At 42.7% G+C, this 18764-nt stretch overlaps 1 protein-coding gene across 1 annotated transcript in view; it reads right to left on the bottom strand.

The window, feature by feature from the left end:
- Positions 1–9055: 9055 nt before the first annotated feature.
- SLC22A16 (solute carrier family 22 member 16) overlaps positions 9056–18764 on the bottom strand; it is a 33361-nt gene continuing 23652 nt past the window's right edge. Inside the window, exons 6-8 of the mRNA XM_007190691.2 lie at positions 18006–18115; positions 16875–16974; positions 9056–10119 (exon numbers count right to left, since the gene is read on the bottom strand). Of these exons, the coding sequence (XP_007190753.2) occupies positions 9922–10119; positions 16875–16974; positions 18006–18115 (408 nt within the window). The 3' untranslated portion in view covers positions 9056–9921. The remainder of the gene's footprint in view (positions 10120–16874; positions 16975–18005; positions 18116–18764) is intronic.

The following is an 18764-nucleotide window of genomic DNA, read 5'->3' as shown; positions in this document are numbered from 1 at the left end:
GCGCGCCTCAGGCTGGTGCAACGTCACGCCGGCCTCTGCCGCCGCAGGCTCGCCCCGCATCCGTACCCCTCCCTCCCCCCAGCCTGAGTGAGCCAGAGCCCCCGAAGCAGCTGCTCCTTTAACCCTGTCCTGTCTGAGCGAAGGACAGGCCCTCAGCAGACCTACACGCAGAGGCGGGTCCAAATCCAAAGCTGAAACCCGGGAGCTGTGTGAACAAAGAAGAGAAAGGGAAACCTCTCCCAGCAGCCTCAGGAGCAGCGGATTAAATCTCCACAGTCAACTTGATGTACCCTGCATCTGTGGAATACCTTAATAGACAACAAATCATCCCAAATTGAAGCGGTAGGCTTTGTGAGCAACGATATATATTTTTTTTTCCTTTTTCTCTTTTTGTGAGTGTGTATGTGTATGCTTCTGTGTGTGACTTTGTCTGTATAGCTTTGCTTTTACCATTTGTCCTAGGGTTCTGTCTGTCCTTTTTTTTTTTTTTTTAGTATAGTTTTTAGCACTTGTTATCATTGGTGGATTTGTTTTTTTGGTTTGGTTGCTTGCTTTCTTTCTTTCTTTTTTTCTTTCTTCCTTCCTTCCTTCCTTTCTTTCCTTTTTTCCTTCCTTCTTTCTTTCTCCCTTTTATTCTGAGCCACGTGGATGACAGGGTCTTGGTTCTCCGGCTGGGTGTCAGGCCTGTGCCTCTAAGGTGGGAGAGCCGAGTTCAGGACATTGGTCCACCAGAGACCTCCCAGCTCCACGTAATATCAAATGGTGAAAATCTCCCAGAGATCTCCATCTCAACACCAAGACCCAGCTCCACTCAACGACCAGCAACCTCCAGTGCTGGACACCCTATGCCAAACAACTAGCAAGACAGGAACACAACACCACGCATTAGCAGAGAGGCTGCCTAAAGTCATAATAAGGTCACAGACACCTGAAAACACAACACCGGATGCGGACCTGCCCACCAGAGAGACAAGATCCAGCCTCATCCACCAGAACACAGGCACTAGTCCCCTACATCAGGAAGCCTACACAACCCACTGAACCAACCTTAGCCACTGGGGGCAGACACCAGAAACAATGGGAACTACAAACCTGCAGCCTGCGAAAAGGAGACCCGGAAGTTAAGCAAAATGAGAAGACAGAAAAACACACAGCAGATGAAGGAGCAAGGTAAAAACCCACCAGACCAAACAAATGAAGAGGAAATAGGTAGTCTACCTGAAAAAGAATTTAGAGTGATGATAGTAAAGATGATCCAAAATCTTGGAAATAGAATGGAGAAAATACAAGAAACGTTTAAAAAGGACCTAGAAGGGCTTCCCTGGTGGTGCAGTGGTTGAGAATCTGCCTGCCAATGCAGGGGACACGGGTTCAAGCCCTGGTCTGGGAAGATCCCACATGCTGCGGAGCAGCTGGGCCCGTGAGCCACAATTACTGAGCCTGCGTGTCTGGAGCCTGTGCTCCGCAACAAGAGAGGCCGCAATAGTGAGAGGTCCGTGCACCGCAATGAAGAGTGGCCCCCGCTTGCCACAACTAGAGAAAGCCCTCGCACAGAAACGAAGACCCAACACAGCCATAAATAAATAAATAAAAATTAAAACAAACAAAAAAACAAGTTCCATTTTCTTTAAAAAAAAAAAAAAAGGACCTAGAAGAACTAAAGAGCAAACAATGATGAACAACACAATAACTGAAATTTAAAATACTCTAGAAGGAATCAATAGCAGAATAACTGAGGCAGAAGAACGGATAAGTGATGTGGAAGATAAAATAGTGGAAATAACTACTGCAGAGCAGAATAAAGAAAAAAGAATGAAAAGAATTGAGGACAGTCTCAGAGACCTCTGGGACAACATTAAATGCACCAACATTCGAATTATAGGGGTCCCAGAAGAAGAACAGAAAAACAAAGGGACTGAGAAAATACTTGAAGAGATTGTAGTTGAAAACTTCCCTAATATGGGAAAGGAAATAGTTAATCAAGTCCAGGAAACGCAGAGAGTCCCATACAGGATAAATCCAAGGAGAAACATGCCAAGAAACATATTAATCCAACTATCAAAAATTAAATACAAAGAAAAAATATTAAAAGCAGCAAGGGAAAAACAACAAATAACATATAAGGGAATCCCCATAAGGTTAACAGCTGAACTTTCAGTAGAAACTCTGCAAGCCAGAAGGGAGTGGCAGGACATATTTAGAGTGATGAAAGGGAAAAACCTACAACCAAGATTACTCTACCCAGCAAGGATCTCATTCAGATTCAACGGAGAAATTAAAACCTTTACAGATAAGCAAAAGCTAAGAGAATTCAGCACCACCAAACCAGCTTTACAACAAATGTTGAAGGAACTTCTCTAGGCAGGAAACACAAGAGAAGGAAAAGACCTACAATAACAAACCCAAAACAATTAAGAAAATGGTAATAGGAACATACGTATCGATATTTACCTTAAATGTAAATGGATTCAGTGCTCCAACCAAAAGACATAGACTGGCTGAATGGATACAAAAATAAGACCCATATATATGCTGTCTACAAGAGACCCACTTCAGACCTAGGGATACACAGAGACCAAAAGTGAGGGGATGGAAAAAATATTCCATGCAAATGTAAATCAAAAGAAAGCTGGAGTAGCAATTCTCATATCAGACAAAATAGACTTTTAAAACAAAGACTATTACAAGAGATAAGGACACTACATAATGATCAAGGGATCAATCCAAGAAGAAGATAGAACAATTGTAAATATTTATGCACCCAACATAGGAGCACTTCAATACATAAGGCAAACACTAACAGCCATAAAAGAATCAACAGTGGGCTTCCCTGGTGGCGCAGTGGTTGGGAGTCTGCCTGCTAATGCGGGGGACACGGGTTCGAGCCCTGGTCTGGGAAGATCCCGCATGCCGCGGAGCGGCTGGGCCCGTGAGCCACGGCTGCTGAGCCTGCGCGTCTGGAGCCTGTGCCCCGCAGCGGGAGGGGCCGCGATGGTGAGAGGCCCGCGCACCGCGATGAAGAGCGGTCCCCGTACCGCGATGAAGAGTGGCCCCCACTTGCCGTAACCGGAGAGAGCCCTCGCACGAACTGAAGACCCAACACAGCCAAAAATAAATAAATAAATAAATAAAGTAGCTATAAAATTAAAAAAAAAAAAATAAAGAATCAACAGTAACACAATCATAGTAGGGGACTTTAACACCCCACTTTCACCAATGGACAGATCATCCAAAATGAAAATAAATAAGGAAACACAAGCTTTAAATGATACATTAAACAAGGTGCACTTAATTGATATTTATAGGACATTCCATCCAAAAACAACAGAATACACTTTCTTCTCAAGTGCTCATGGAACATTCTCCAGGATAAATCATATCTTGGGTCACAAATCAAGCCTTGGTAAATTTAAGAAAACTCAAATCATATCAAGGATCTTTTCCGACCACAACGCTATGAGACTAGATATCAATTACAGGAAAAAAATCTGTAAAAAATACAAACACATGGAGGCTAAACAAAACACTACTTAATAACCAAGAGATCACTGAAGAAATCAAAGAGGAAATCAAAAAATACCTAGAAAAAAATGACAATGAAAACACGACGACCCAAAACCTATGGGATGCAGCAAAAGCAGTTCTAAAGGGAAGTTTACAGCAATACAATCCTACCTTAAGAACAAGAAACACCTCAAATAAACAACCTAACCTTACATGTAAAGCAATTAGAGAAAGAAGAACAAAACCCCCCCAAAGTTAGCAGAAGGGAAGAAATCATAAAGATCAGATCAGAAATAAATGAAAAAGAAATGAAGGAAGCAGTAGCAAAGATCAATAAACTAAAAGCTGGTTCTTTGAGAAGATATACAAAATTGATAAACCATTAGCCAGACTCGTCAAGAAAAAAAGGGAGAAGACTCAAATCAATAGAATTAGAAATGAAAAAGGAGAAGTAACAACTGACACTGCAGAAATACAAAGGATCATGAGAGATTACTACAAGCAACTATATGCCAATAAAATGGACAACCTGGAAGAAATGGACAAATTCTTAGAAAAGCACAACCTTCCAAGACTGAACCAGGAAGAAACAGAAAACATAAGCAAACCAATCACAAGCACTGAAATTGAAACTGTGATTTAAAATCTTCCAACAAACAAAAGCCCAGGACCAGATGGCTTCACAGGTGAATTCTATCAAACATTTAGAGAAGAGCTAATACCTATCCTTCTCAAACTCTTCCAAAATATAGCAGAGGGAGGAACACTCCCAAAGTCATTCTACGAGGTCACCATCACCCTGATACCAAAACCAGACAAAGATGTCACAAAAAAAAAACTACAGGCCAATATCACTGATGAACATAGATGCAAAAATCCTCAAAAAAATACTAGCAAACAGAATCCAACAGCACATTAAAAGGATCATACGCCATGATCAAGTGGAGTTTATCCCAGGAATGCAAGGATTCTTCAATATATGCAAATCAATCAATGTGATACACCATATTAACAAATTGAAGAATAAAAACCATATGATCATCTCAGTAGATGCAGAAAAAGCTTTTGACAAAATTCAACACCTATTTATGATAAAAACCCTCCAGAAAGTAGGCATAGAGGGAACTTACCTCAACATAATAAAGGCCATATATGACGAACCCACAGCCAACATCATCCTCAATGGTGAAAAAGTGAAACCATTTCCACTAAGATCAGGAACAAGACAAGGTTGCCCACTCTCACCACTATTATTCAACATTGTTTTGGAAGTTTTAGCCACAGCAATCAGAGAAGAAAAATAAAAGGAATACAAATTGGAAAAGAAGAAGTAAAACTGTCACTGTTTGCAGATGACATGATACTATACATTGAGAATCCTAATGATGCTACCAGAAAACTACTAGAGCTAATCAATGAATCTGGTAAAGTAGGAGGATACAAAATTAATGCACAGAAAGCTGTTGCATTCCTATACACTAAAGATGAAAAATCTGAAAGAGAAATTAAGACAACGTTCCCATTTACTTTTGCAACAAAAAGAATAAAATACCTAGGAATAAGCCTACCTAAGGAGACAAAAGACCTGTATGCAGAAAACTATAAGACACTGATGAAAGAAATTAAAGATGATACAAACAGATGGAGAGATATACCATGTTCTTGGATTGGAAGAATCAATATTGAGAAAACGACTATACTACCCAAAGCAATCTACAGAGTCAATGCAATCCCTATCAAACTACCAATGGCATTTTTCACAGAACTAGAACAAAAAAATTCACAATTTGTATGGAAACACAGAAGACCCCGAATAGCCAAAGCAGCCTTGAGAAAGAAAAACGGAGCTGGAGGAATCAGGCGCCCTGACTTCAGACTATACTACAAAGCTACAGTAATCAAGACAATATGGTACTGGCACAAAAACAGAAATATAGATCAATGGAACAGGATAGAAAGCCCAGAGATAAACCCACGCACATATGGTCACCTTATTTTTCATAAAGGAGGCAAGACTATATAATGGAGAAAAGACAGCCTCTTCAGTAAGTGATGTTGGGAAAACTGGACAGCTACATGTAAAAGAATGAAATTAGAACACTCCCTAACAGCATACACAAAAATAAACTCAAAATGGATTAAAGACCTAAATGTAAGGCCAGACACTATAAAACTCTTAGAGGAAATCATAGGAAGAACACTCTATGACATACGTCACAGCAAGATCCTTTTTGACCCACCTCCTAGAGAAATGGAAATAAAAACAAAAATAAACAAATGGGACCTAATGAAACTTAAAAGCTTTTGCACAGCAAAGGAAACCATAAACAAGACGAAAAGACAACCCTCAGAATGGGAGAAAATATTTGCAAATGAAGCAACTGACAAAGGATTAATCTCCAAAATTTACAAGCAGCTCATGCAGTTCAATATCAAAAAAACAAACAACCCAATCCAAAAATGGGCAGAAGACCTAAACAGACATTTCTCCAAAGAAGATATACAGATTACCAACAAACACATGAAAGAATGCTCAACATCATTAATCATTAGAGAAATGCAAATCAAAACTACAATGAGGTATCACCTCACACCAGTCAGAATGGCTATCATCAGAAAATCTACAGACAATAAATGCTGGAGAGGGTGTGGAGAAAAGGGAACCCTCTTGCACTGTTGGTGGGAATGTAAATTGATACAGCCACTATGGAGAACATTATGGAGGTTCCTTAAAAAACTAAAAATAGAACTACCATACGACCCAGCAATACCACTGCTGGGCATATACCCTGAGAAAACCATAATTCAAAAAGAGTCATGTACCACAATGTTCATTGCAGCTCTATTTACAATAGCCAGGACATGGAGGCAACCTCAGTGTCCATTGACAGATGAATGGATAAAGAAGATGTGGCACATATATACCTTGGAATATTACTCAGCCATAAATAGAAACGAAATTGAGTTATTTGTAGTGAGGTGGATGGACCTAGAGTCTGTCATACAGAGTGAAGAAAGTCAGAAAGAGAAAAACAAATAGCATATGCTAACACATATATATGGAATCTAAAAAAAAAAAAAAGGTCATGAAGAACCTAGGGGCAGGATGGCAATAAAGATGCAGACTTACTAGAGAATGGACTTGAGGACACGGTGGGGGGGAAGGGTAAGCTGGGACAAAGTGAGAGAATGGCATGGACATATATACACTACCAAATGTAAAATCGATAGATAGTGGGAAGCAGCCACATAGCACAGGGAGATCATCTCAGTGCTTTGTGACCACCTAGAGGGGTGGGATAGGGAGGGTGGGAGGGAGGGAGATGCAAGAGGGAGGAGATGTGGGGATATATGTATATGTATAGCTGATTCACTTTGTTATAAAACAGAAACTAACCCACCATTGTAAAGCAATTATATTCCAATAAAAATGTTTAAAAAAAAAAGGGGGCTTCCCTGGTGGCACAGTGGTTGAGAATCTGCCTGCCAATGCAGGGGACATGGGTTCGAGCCCTGGTCTGGGAAGATCCCACATGCCATGGAGCAACTGGGCCCGTTAAAAAGAAAATACCAAATATTAACTAAGATGAAAAATCTAAATGACAATAGAACAACAGGCTGAGTTTGAAGGAATAAAAGAAAAAGAGACAAAATAAGAGATGAGAAAAAGGATTAAAAAAAAGTCTTCCTCCTTTCTTCTCATATCCTCCTATTTGTTTTGTTTTCTTTTCTTTTAAAAGAGGAGAAACATTTTTGTTGTTTTTTGTGTTTTTTTTTTAAATTTCATTTATTTACTTATGGCTGTGTTGGGTCTTCGTTTCTGTGCGAGGGCTTTCTCTAGTTGTGGCAAGCGGGGGCCACTCTTCATCGCGGTGCACGGACCTCTCACTATCGGGGCCTCTCTTGTTGCGGAGCACAGGCTCCAGATGCGCAGGCTCAGCAATTGTGGCTCACGGGCCTAGTTGCTCCGCGGCATGTGGGATCTTCCCAGACCAGGGCTCGAACCCGTGTCCCCTGCATTGGCAGGCAGATTCTCAACCACTGCGCCACCAGGGAAGCCCACGTTTTTGGTTTTATTTTTTATTTTACAAGTGAAAAGTCCAAGTGAAGAATTGAGTGAGTATCCAGGGAACTGAATTAGTATAAAAATTCTAAATAATTCAGGTCAAATCTCTTTTTTTCCCCATAGCAATGTTTTTTAAACAACAGTATCTCTACGATTGTCTTAATCTTTTACTTGCCTCTGCAGATAACACTAATGCTTCATCAATTCTAATGTACTGGACCTAAGACATATCCAACAGCTAAATTTCAAGAGCAAAGGAAAAAATAATGAACTTCTGATGAAACCCAAGTGAAGAAAATACCCAAAACCTATGGGAAACTTATCTAGAATGCAAACTCCTCTAACAGATAAGGTTATGCCATAATTTTGCAGCTGAAATGTTCAGGATCTTAATCTATTTTTGTGAAATGAAAGTGAAGCTGAGGAAACAAAATTTATTACTTTAAAAAAGTAAAATCTTTCTATAAATTATTTTTAAAAGGCAAGAATACTTAAAAAAATTTTTTTTAATATTGGGAACAGATCCAGATGTCAATTTCTTAGATGATCTACAAACTTAAAAAGTTTGCGGACTTCCCTGGTGGCGCGGTGACTAAGAATCCGCCTGCCAATGCAGGGGACACGGGTTCAAGCCCTGGTCCGGGAAGATCCCACATTCCTCAGAGCAACTAAGCCAGTGCACCACAACTACCGAGCCTGCACTCTAGAGCCTGCGAGCCACAACTGCTGAAGCCCACGTGCCTAGAACCCGTGCTCTGCAACAAGAGAAGCCACTGCAATAAGAAGTTTGCGCACAAAAAAGAGTAGTCCCCTGCTTGCTGCAACTAAAGAAAGCCTGCGCAGCAATTAAAACCCAACACAGACATAAATAAATAAATAAATAAATAAATATCAAGTTCCCTTTTTAAAAAAAAAAGTTTGCAATACACTAAAATGCCACAGCTTCTATGTACAGGGAATGAGACTTATGGAGAGAATTTGGTAAATTATGAAAAATCAGACTGTCAGGCTAGAAAACTCACTCTTGGCCCCTAGCAGATGTGTGTCCCTTAAGTGGGCCAAACACAAGCACATGTGTCTGCATGTTCAAGCCCTCTTCCTTCAGGGTGCTGGAAAGCAAGATATCTTTTTTTTGTAGCTATAATTTTTATGGTTAGACAAGTGTTTTTTGATGGGGCATTTCTGAATGACTTGAAAACTTGACTTGAATTTAGAGCTATGATTCTCCTAAGAGAGGAAGGAATAGCAGAAATAGAATCTTCGAGCGGCTTTGTCAAAAGAAACACACTCTCACATGCCCCCTCCTCTTCCCAGTCGACAGTCCCGGTGTTTGGGGGAGGGCATCCTGATACTGAAGGGAGTGTGTAGCAGTCCCTCAGGCCTGCAAGAATCAGTGACACAGAAGAACAAATACGGAAAAATATTTTGTGGCAATAAGAAAGCAGTGTAAAAAAAAGGTGAATTCTCATCTTGCTTTTTATTTCTTCTACTTTTACAAAACCATTGTTTCAAAACTTTCTTACAAAATTTTAAAAAAAGACACAGACTGGGAGCACCTGGGTGGTTCTTCTGGTGTCAGCTGGATTTCCTCCTGCTCTGGATTGGGCAGGGACATTTTGTTATTTTAAACAAGACAAGCAGGCACTCTCACATTTTGGGGGCCTCAGTTGGGACAAGGAGCTTGACTTGGTCCATGGTATTGGTCATCCTCAACTAGATAGCATAGACTTTTTCATAGTTTAGGTAAGGTTTCAAGAAAGGTGTGCAAAGCATTTTGAAATCTGGACTCAGAACTTGCATAATTATCACTTCTGCCACATTCTATGGCCAAACCAAGTCTCGAGGACAGCTGGATAATGGGGTGGAGCAATATATTCCAGTTCTTAGTGGAAGGAGCTTTAAAGTCACATTGCAAAAGATTCAGTACAAAAAGTTCAGAGACTTTTAGCCATTCTTATAATCTACCACAGAGTCCTTAATAGATGTAAACTTTTCCAGAGTTCCTTCCTGACCAACATTTTAACTGAAATACTGATGCTAAATTAGTATTCTGATAACTAGAAAAGACATCCAAAAATGATTTTATTAATTGGCCTCTGATAAATACTTTAGACTCTGGTGCATTTTTAATGGTTGGCTGTCACTATGTCATATGTAAATGAATACAAATATCTCTGCCACCCGAACCATACATTTGGTGGGTCATAACTGAATTCAGAACAAGTTATTAAATACAGTAGTTTGAAAGAAAAAAGACACATACACATGACGTGCAGGAGATGAGAATAATGTTCCTCTAATACAAAAGCATTAAACAATATTTCAGGTGCTACACAGCACGTCTGGCACATTTATTTATTAAGACCAGAATCCTCAGAGTTAACCACTGTGATATTTTCTAACACAGTATTATCGGTTGTGGAAAGTAATTTGCCTGAACTGCTCTCTTTTTCAGTCTCCTCCCAAGTAGTTGTCAGAGGCTTCCCGAGGGTCTCTGGAAGCATGAATGTTAGCACTCCACTCACGAAGGCCAAAGTCCCAACAAGCAACTAGAAGGAATTAAAAAAAGAATAAGTGACACATCGAGAAAGAAGTGTATCCTTCAGAGAATAATCATTTCTGAACCTTTTTCAGAGGGCAATAGAATTGAATTTGACGTAACAGTTGTCATTTATTCCTCAGTGAGACCTTTTGGTTACTTATGCTGGTCCAGGGGTTCTTTAATTTGTTGACTAGGCTTAATCTGATCACTCATTAACCACCTACTAAATAAATCCCAGTTACTACCTGCATTATTACTCATGTAGGCACTGTCCCAGGAGCTACACAGGGGAAAAAAAGTCCCTGCCCTGTCTTCCCAGACTCCAGAGTCTCACGGGGAAACCCAGAGTCTTGGATTTGGACTTGACGGCCAGGGACTGTCTTAGTCAACCCTGCCCCGGCCCCAAAAATTGACATGCTATCAGCATTCAATAAATGGTGGGGAATGAATGAATGCATGCATGCACAAATGAATGTTTCAATGACCCAAAACCTACAGAATTTAGGGGGAAACAAAACAGAGGCAATGGAAACTAGCTGCTACTATGGGGGAGGGGTGGGTCCAAGTGATTTCCTGTAAAAATTCAGTATTTCTTAACTTTCCAGGTTTTGACACATAAAAGGCAACGTTTTAGACTAGCACCAAGGTGTCTGCTTTTAAAAATGAAAATCACATTAAAAACTAAAGTCTGCATATCTATTCTCGGTTGATCACTATGTAGATTTTGGGTGGATTTTAGAACTAAATCTCTATATGGTCTGTAAAAACTTTGTCCTTACATAATTTAAACCCCTTTAGCAAAAAATACTGCCTGGGAAGACCCCATAAAAATAAATTAAGGCATGGTTTTTCTGATAAATCTGCATACTTGGTGCTTTTACAGCCTCTGAGACACAGTGCAACTGTGACGTGCTGTGAGGTTACATCACTAACAGACGTGACCTGGGAAGACAGCTCCTTACTTTGTTTGCAGAACACTGACAACCTAAATCTAGAAATACATGAGTAAGCCTAGAAGCAGTAACAGAATCTAAAGTGACATTGCAAAGGACGTAGAAACCCCAGAAGAGCCCTCTGCCAGGGTCTGAAAAACACTGAATAAGTCTAAACAAGAAATAGAATCAAATGGAAGATCCAAGACAAGCCTGGATTTTCCTTTTTAACTTGGTAGTAAGAATAGTCAGGCACTAAACAAACTCAGAACCCTCCATCTCCTCTCTCACTCTCAGCAGAAGACCTGGTCTCCCATGGCCCTTGGCCAGCTCCCCCAACCCCCCTACAAGAATTCCAAAAACCTCCTCCCTCCCCCCTCCCCCCCCCACCCCCCGGCCAGGAGGAGCCTTTGTCGCCTCTCACCTCCTCCTGTGGGTGGGAGGTGGAAGGGTGCTGGTGGAGGTGAGGTCTTCCTCCATCAGTAGACCTCCCTTCTTACCCGCTGATTTGTTTTTTTGCAACGCATCAATTGGATCTAACTTTTTAAAAGATCTGTATTGGAGTATGGTTGATTTACAATGTTGTGTTGGTTTCTGCTGCACAGCAAAGTGGATCAGTTATACCTATACATATATCCCCTCTTTTTTAGATTCTTTTCGCATGTGGGTCATTACAGAGTATTGAGAAGAGTTCCCTGTGCTATACAGCAGGTCCTTGTTGATTAACTACTTTATATATAGTAGTATGTATATGTCAATCCCAATTCTCACTGATGTTTGATCTTTTCCTTTCCACTGGCTAGCTTCCCTCGGTAAAAATAGAAGTTCTTGAGCCTCTTATAATTTCTGTACCCACTCTGCCCAGGAACTTGTACTTGCGACCTGTATGACCCTGGGCAAGTGACTTAACTTTCCTGCTCCTCAGTTTCTTTATCTGTAAAATGGAAATAATACTACTACCTGCCCCCAAAGGACTGTTGAAAGGATTAAATTAAGTAACACATTTAGGGCACTCAAAACAGGGACTGGCTTATGTTAAGGAGTCAATAAATGGTAGCTATCATTACTACTCTCGAGTCTTTTGAAACAAGCAAAAGAGGCCCTCTGCCTCAGCCCACACCCACTGCAGCCCCCAGCCCATCCTCTCCACAGCGCTCACTGCTTCTCCTTCCATCCTGCCCCCCACAGCATGGCCCACTCCCACCACTCACAGAAGCTGCTCTTCCCAGGCCACAGATTCCTAGCTGCCAAACCTGATGCACGTTTTCCTGTTCTGCTCTTTCTTAGCCGCTGTCCTGTCCTGCCTTCCTCACCTGCCCTCCTCCTTTGGGGTTCTGGTCACCTCGCTGTCTCCCCGGCTGCTGCATCTCAGTCTCTGCCCTGGACCCCTCTTCCCATCAGGCTTTAAATGCCACCGTTCCCAGGGTTCTGCTCTTCAGTCTCCCTCACCTCTTCATAAGCTGACTCCCAAATCTGTACCTCCCATGCGGGTGTCCCCTGAGCTCCAGACCTGCCTCCTGGACGCCTCGCCCAGCCTCTGCCGTCAAGCAGGTACCTCACACTCATCACCCACAATTCAAGTGCACTGTCCTTCCCCACCTCAACCTTGTTCCTCCTCCTGGGTTCCCTCCAGCCCCGAGAACAAACCTCCCATCCCTCCAGCTGCCCCCCTCCACCATATGCAAACTCATCATGGGTCCTGTGGATACAACTTTTCCATCCTGTCCTCTCCAACCCGCCTTTAGGTCTGAATGTTTTTCTGTTCTGCTCTCCTTTGAGATCCTGCCCATCCTTTCACTCATATCTCCTGGTTCCCTCAACCCACCCTGGGTGTTAGCAGTAATGCTTGCACCCAAACTCAAACTGGCCAAGTTCCTTTTCCCTCTAAGTTTTTGCCTTCCTGTTTCCTCAGCGTGGAACTCCCTTCTCTCCTCCTCCACCTTGCTGACTCTCACTGGCTCCTCCAGACACAGATTAAAGCCCCCTCCTCTGGGAAGCCTCCCCTCTGGCCCTAGCCTCGGTTGGTAGCCCTTGCCTACAACTCCATAACCCCAGCATTTCCCTACCACAGCCCTCTTCTCTGGGGCTTCTGCCTTCTGCACCAGACTGGACATCTCTCAGGACAAACGCTGTTTCTTTCATCTCTGCTGCTCATCACCTAGCAGGGAGGCTAATTCAAAATCAACACTCAACCTTTGCCAAATGAGTTCATGAATACAAACAGGATATGAATTAGGTGTCCACTTTTTTTCCTTAGATTACTAAAAAAATGATGGTTGATAATAAAAGCAACAGAAGGAGTGATTTTCATGTGCTTCTTTTTGAAAGAGAAAATATAAACTTATCTTCTAGATTACCATTTCTATTCCTCAAAATGAAAATACTGGCTCCCTAGGCAGTTTGACACCCATAAATAAGCTTAACAAGAAATTTAATAATTTATTTTTTTACTCATTAAAAATAACAAGTAACATCTGCTACATCCAAAGGACGTACCTTCACAGAATACTTTTGCAAATATACACAAGACCCTGCTGACAGAGGTTGTCCTGGGGAAGGGGGGACCAGGGTCAGGGTGGAGGAAGAACTTATTTCTCTGCATCTCTTTTAGAACTGTTTGTTTATTTGTTAGACCTATACAAAAGGCATGGTATTTGGGTTTGAACCCAAGTTCTGTCACTTAAATAGGGATAACAAAAACAGTACCTGCATTCTGTGAAGACTACTTTTTGTAAAGCACTTAAAATAGAGCTTGTTACCTAACAAGCACTATTTAAGTACCTGTTAAATAAAATTTAAAAAACCCCTTTAACTCTGTAGTCCATAATGGACCGTTATGGATGTCCTTTAAAAAAAATCTTTATTTGGTTTCAGTGATTTTATAGCAGTTTGCTTTTATAGATTTGTCTATCTTCTTCTGTGTGTCTTAGCTTATTTTTAAAAACATCTTTTCCATTTTTATCTTTTATTTATTTAACAAAGAACATAAAGTGCTAGCACAAAGGAGATGCTTCTGGAAAAGTCCGTGACCTAAAGAGAGTGGTGGATTCTCCAAAACTCCTTCCTGTGTAGGCCAGACCCAACGCCCCCAATTAAGCAAACTTGACTGAGTGCCTGTTACTGGGACATGAGAGAGAACCATGCTGAGCCAATGATTCCCAAAGAACAGACGCATACCACCTGTGTATGCCAGGTGATTTTTTTTTTTTTTTAAGGACGTCTCAAACAATTTGTTTTACTACTTATGAGATTGTTAGTGTATTTTAGAAAAACATGTAACTAGTATAACACCCATGATTTCACTGTTATTGTTGTTTAGGGCAAAGCTAAATTTTAAAAGCCATTCTATTTGATTTAAAATATTAAGTAAATTATAACATGAATGGCACGCAAGGTGAGAGAAATGCTCCAGTGGACCCAGTTTTGGGTACACAAAATGCCCTATCCTGCAAGAGTTCAACAATTTAACTGGGGGACAAAGACATACATGTGAATAATACAGCCAGACTGCGACAGCGGGCTGCGGAAAGGGTACACACGAAAGGGTATGCAGACCTGGGAAAGGGAGAGGTTGCATCACTGGATCTGGGTGGGCTTCTTAAAGAAGTGGGGTTTGCTCTGGTCTTAAAAGAGGTTTAGCTGCCTCATCTAAACCCCTAGAGCTTTGGGCCTTCCACTAGTCGTCCGGCAGAGGCAGTGCAGGAGGATGAACTAGGAATGAGGCAAGTGGGTCCAGGTCTGGTCTCATTTCCCCAGCCATGCAAGTCACAGCCACTAAAGCTCCAGGGCACCCTCATCCAGAAGAACCTGGTGAGGCCGTTGCTCTCCACGAAGCCCAGGAAGACCCTGTGAAAGGGCCTTCATAGACATACTGGGAAGAAATCACTGTCTTAACGCATCTTACGGTCCTGGGAGCCCTCAGGGCTCTGACCCAGATGGACTGCAAGCTTCTGAGGCAGGCTGAGTCCTAAAAGTTCTTGGATTTACCTCTTAAAAAGGAAAAAAAAAAAAAGGTCTATATCTGTCTATCTACCTATCTACCATAAAATATGGTACAATTTTTTTAAATGCATAAAACAAATGCACAGTTTAAGAAATAATTATAAAGCAAACACATCATGGTCTTGATCACCCACAAGAAAACACTGCTTGCACTCCAGAAGCCTCCCCTTCTCTCCTCCACAGGTGGTCCTGGTTTAGTCAATTAGCCTTATCTGCTTTTCTGGTTTTAACATTACTTTCATGGTTACAGAATGTATAAAACTGGTCCCATTCTCTTAAAAAAAAAAATACATGAAGTTTGGGGCGGCGGAGGAGCATTCTCTGAAGAGGGGATGATCAGGCAGAGGAGGCGGGCAGGGATGAATGAGAACAGGGTGTGGAGAGGAGGGGGAAGTGTGTGAGGAAACAAAACAAAATAGGGAACGTGGGCAGGGGGTCAATCTGGAAAGGCCGTGAGTGTCAGGCAGAGTTTAGGTTTTGCTCTGAAGGTGAGGGGCAGTTGGACCAGAGCTGCGGTTCAGCGAACTACTCTGATGGGGGCAGGGAGGCGGGGCGTGTGCAGGGAGGGAACCAGGGAGGCAGGCCGTGATGAGGGGCTGGACTGGAGGCAGGTGAGTAGGCTGGTTGTGAGAGAGGAGAGGACTCGGTGTCGTAGGTTGGAGGGGGTGGGAGAATAAAAAGTTGGTGCTCAAGTGTCACGCTGCAGGCCACGGACTCCTACCGCAGAGCGGAGACGGGAGGAGGAGGAAGCGTAAGTCACCGGCCGGCTGGGTGTGGGAAACGGTGAAGCTGTTAAGTCGCCCAGGGAGAATATCCTTGGGGCTAGTGGGTCTGCAGCTTGGAAGAGAAGTCAGAATCAGGAGAGGTTACCCGCGCAGGGACTGAGAAAGACAGCCAGAATGGCTCTTGGAGAATGAAGCAATCAGAAGAAGACAGGAGCACAGGAGGAGCCCCAGAGGGGACAGCCTAGAGAGAACGCGGACCAAGAAGTCCCGGAGAGAGAGCCTGGAGGGGGAGGGAGGGCCGGCACACCCAGGGCTCTCCCCGAGGTGGTGCAGCCCCTCAGGCCCCTCCCCACATTCCCCACTGTCCTCAGCTCCCTGCCCCCTCCACTCCCCTCCCCCCTCCCCTCCCCTCCCCCCATCCTCCTCCTGACCCGGCTGTGTAACAGTGGTCCGCGTGGTTTCCCAAACTCTCAGCCCGGCCACGAGGACACGTGCAAACTGCACAGAACCCCTCGCACACTTCGTCACCAGGCGGACGGCTCACACTGCCGGAGCCAGGAGGAGGCACGCGGGCAGCCTTGCCTGTGAAGAGCCCCTCAAGTTTCGGGGAAGCTGGAAACCCCAGATCCCTACGCCTCTCCACCAGACACCACTGGGTCCTTCCGGGAGCAGCAGCCTCCAGAACTGGCCTTGACCAGCCGTCACACGGTGGGAACACAGAGGCAAGGGTTGGGGGTGGGAGGCAGCCTGCGGATCCAGACAGAGGAGCGCAGGCTCAGAGACCAGAGACCAGAGCTCTCCCTGCGCAGTCCCGGCTTCATGATGTGCTGAGGAGAAGCCCTGCCCTGGCTGGCAGAGCTGCAATTGATTAATAGCTCCCAGCCGGAGGCGGGGCGGGATGGGGAAGAGGGGGAGAAGGCAATCAACGAACAAGAAAAACAGCAACCCACCACCCTACTTACCAGCTGGTGAGCTGTTAATTAGGTTTCTATAAACCCCCATAACCGAATTATATATTGGCTTCCAATAAATAAAAATATAGAAGGCAGTCAGCTCTTCTGCCTCGCCGCTATCTCAGTAAAGTTCTATAAACTGATGAACACCTGTGGCATGAAGATCCAAATGCTGGAGAGGTAAATGCAGAATGGGGCTGCGATGCTCCCCACACGGCCCACCGTGCTGCCACTCCCCACAGCCAGCGACCTGGAAACACGGAGAGTATTAATACAGCAGCAAGAACAGAAGACAAGAAAGGCACAGGATGCAGAGAGTGAGGGAACAGCTGCCCAGAGCCCCTGTCCACCCTTCCAGCAGAGAATAAATAGTAAAACTTAGCTTAATATACTTGGAAATAATTTTACCTTAATTTTTTAAGAATTGTTCATGATTTGTATTCACATTCTGTGAAACAGCAGTGTAAACAAGCATGCAGATAATTCAAGACAATTCAAGACCAAAAAAAGAAGGTAAACCAATCATCATCAGCTATGCAGATGAGGCCCTTACATATACTCATTGAGTCTAATATTGTGGATAATATCCGCCTTCTAGAGCAGGAGTTTATTTGGGGTATGGAGTGGGGATTGGGAAACCAAAAGATTTATATCTATGGAACATCCTATTTCAATTTTTTTTTTTCAATTGAAATTTTCATTTCAATTTTTTAAAGTCAAGCAATATCTTAATGTGCTTTCCTTTAAAAGTTATTTAAACCTTATAGAATATCTAGTAGGAAGCAAAGAATGTGCCTTCAACATGAATAAGTATCTCTTATTAAGCCTAGGAGAAAGGCCCCAGGAGAAACCAAATCTGCCATACAGCTTGATCTCAGACTTCTAGCCTCCACAACTGTGAGAAAATTCACTTCTGTTGTTTGAGTCCCTCAGTCTGTGGTGCTTTGTTATGGCGGCCCTAACAAACTAACACAACTGACATCAGGACATCAAGAGATACAACCTGAGAAAATAAGCCTTGAGTCGATGTAAGTCAACTGTATTTGAGACTTAAAATGGTTTTAGGATAATAAGAGTGTTATTTCAAAACAAGTTCTCTAATATCCCTGCTAATGACGTATAGACAAAGCCTCAAATTCAGAATTAGCATCATCATGTAACCCTCCCATAGCTTGGAGCTCCAGTAACTTCTACGGAAAGAAAGCATTTATACTCAAAGGCCAAATGTAATCAAATGACACATAAGTGAAAGATAACAACAGAAAAATAAGTAACTCTTACCTTACAATGGTTGGATACAGCTCTGCTGTATAAAGGTATATAAGGCCAAACGCTGCCCCTATGGCAAATTTTCCAGCCATAGATGCCACCACACACCAAACATGATAATCCTGAAGAAATATATATTAGCAAAATAGACCATCATTTTGTCATCAAGTAATATTTTAAAAGAAAAATAGAAAATCCTTAAAATTATTACTTAAAACTTTCTAATTCTCCAGTATTTTTCAGAACAATGAAGAGTTTTATTTTGTAAACTCGACGCATGGTCTGCAAAAGCTTTCCATCTTTATGAAATTTAGAGGAAAGTTTTACTGTGCCTCCCTGCAGCCTTGGAGATTTCAAATTACCAAATAAGAAAAGCTATTTGGGAAGAGACACTTTGGAATGAGACCCTCCCAGATGGTTTCTGCTGTCGTCCCTGACATGTTCTACTTCCTGCAGTGGTTCTCAGAGACCTCCCACAGTCCATCTTTTCTCTCCTCCTCTGTCTGCCAGCTGGGTGTTGAGACCCAGGTGACCTTGGAGCTCATGTGTGAGGAGTGGCAGCACCTCTGTCAACCCGAGTCCCTGAATGATTCCATGGAGCCAAACACCCCCTTCACCACTCCCACAGCCACCAACGAGGTACACCCACATCCAACTTTCTATGAGCAAGAAATAAATGTCTATGATGTGAAGTTACTGAGATTTGGTGGTGCCTCTATTAAGGCAACCAGTGTCACCTTGTCACCTTAATTACTATTGTAGATGATATTT

The sequence above is a fragment of the Balaenoptera acutorostrata genome, chromosome 14 (genome assembly GCF_949987535.1).
Source record: "Balaenoptera acutorostrata chromosome 14, mBalAcu1.1, whole genome shotgun sequence".
Classification (NCBI taxonomy): domain Eukaryota; kingdom Metazoa; phylum Chordata; class Mammalia; order Artiodactyla; family Balaenopteridae; genus Balaenoptera; species Balaenoptera acutorostrata.
Note: the sequence above shows the minus strand (reverse complement) of the source record. Positions and strands in the feature narration are given on the sequence as shown.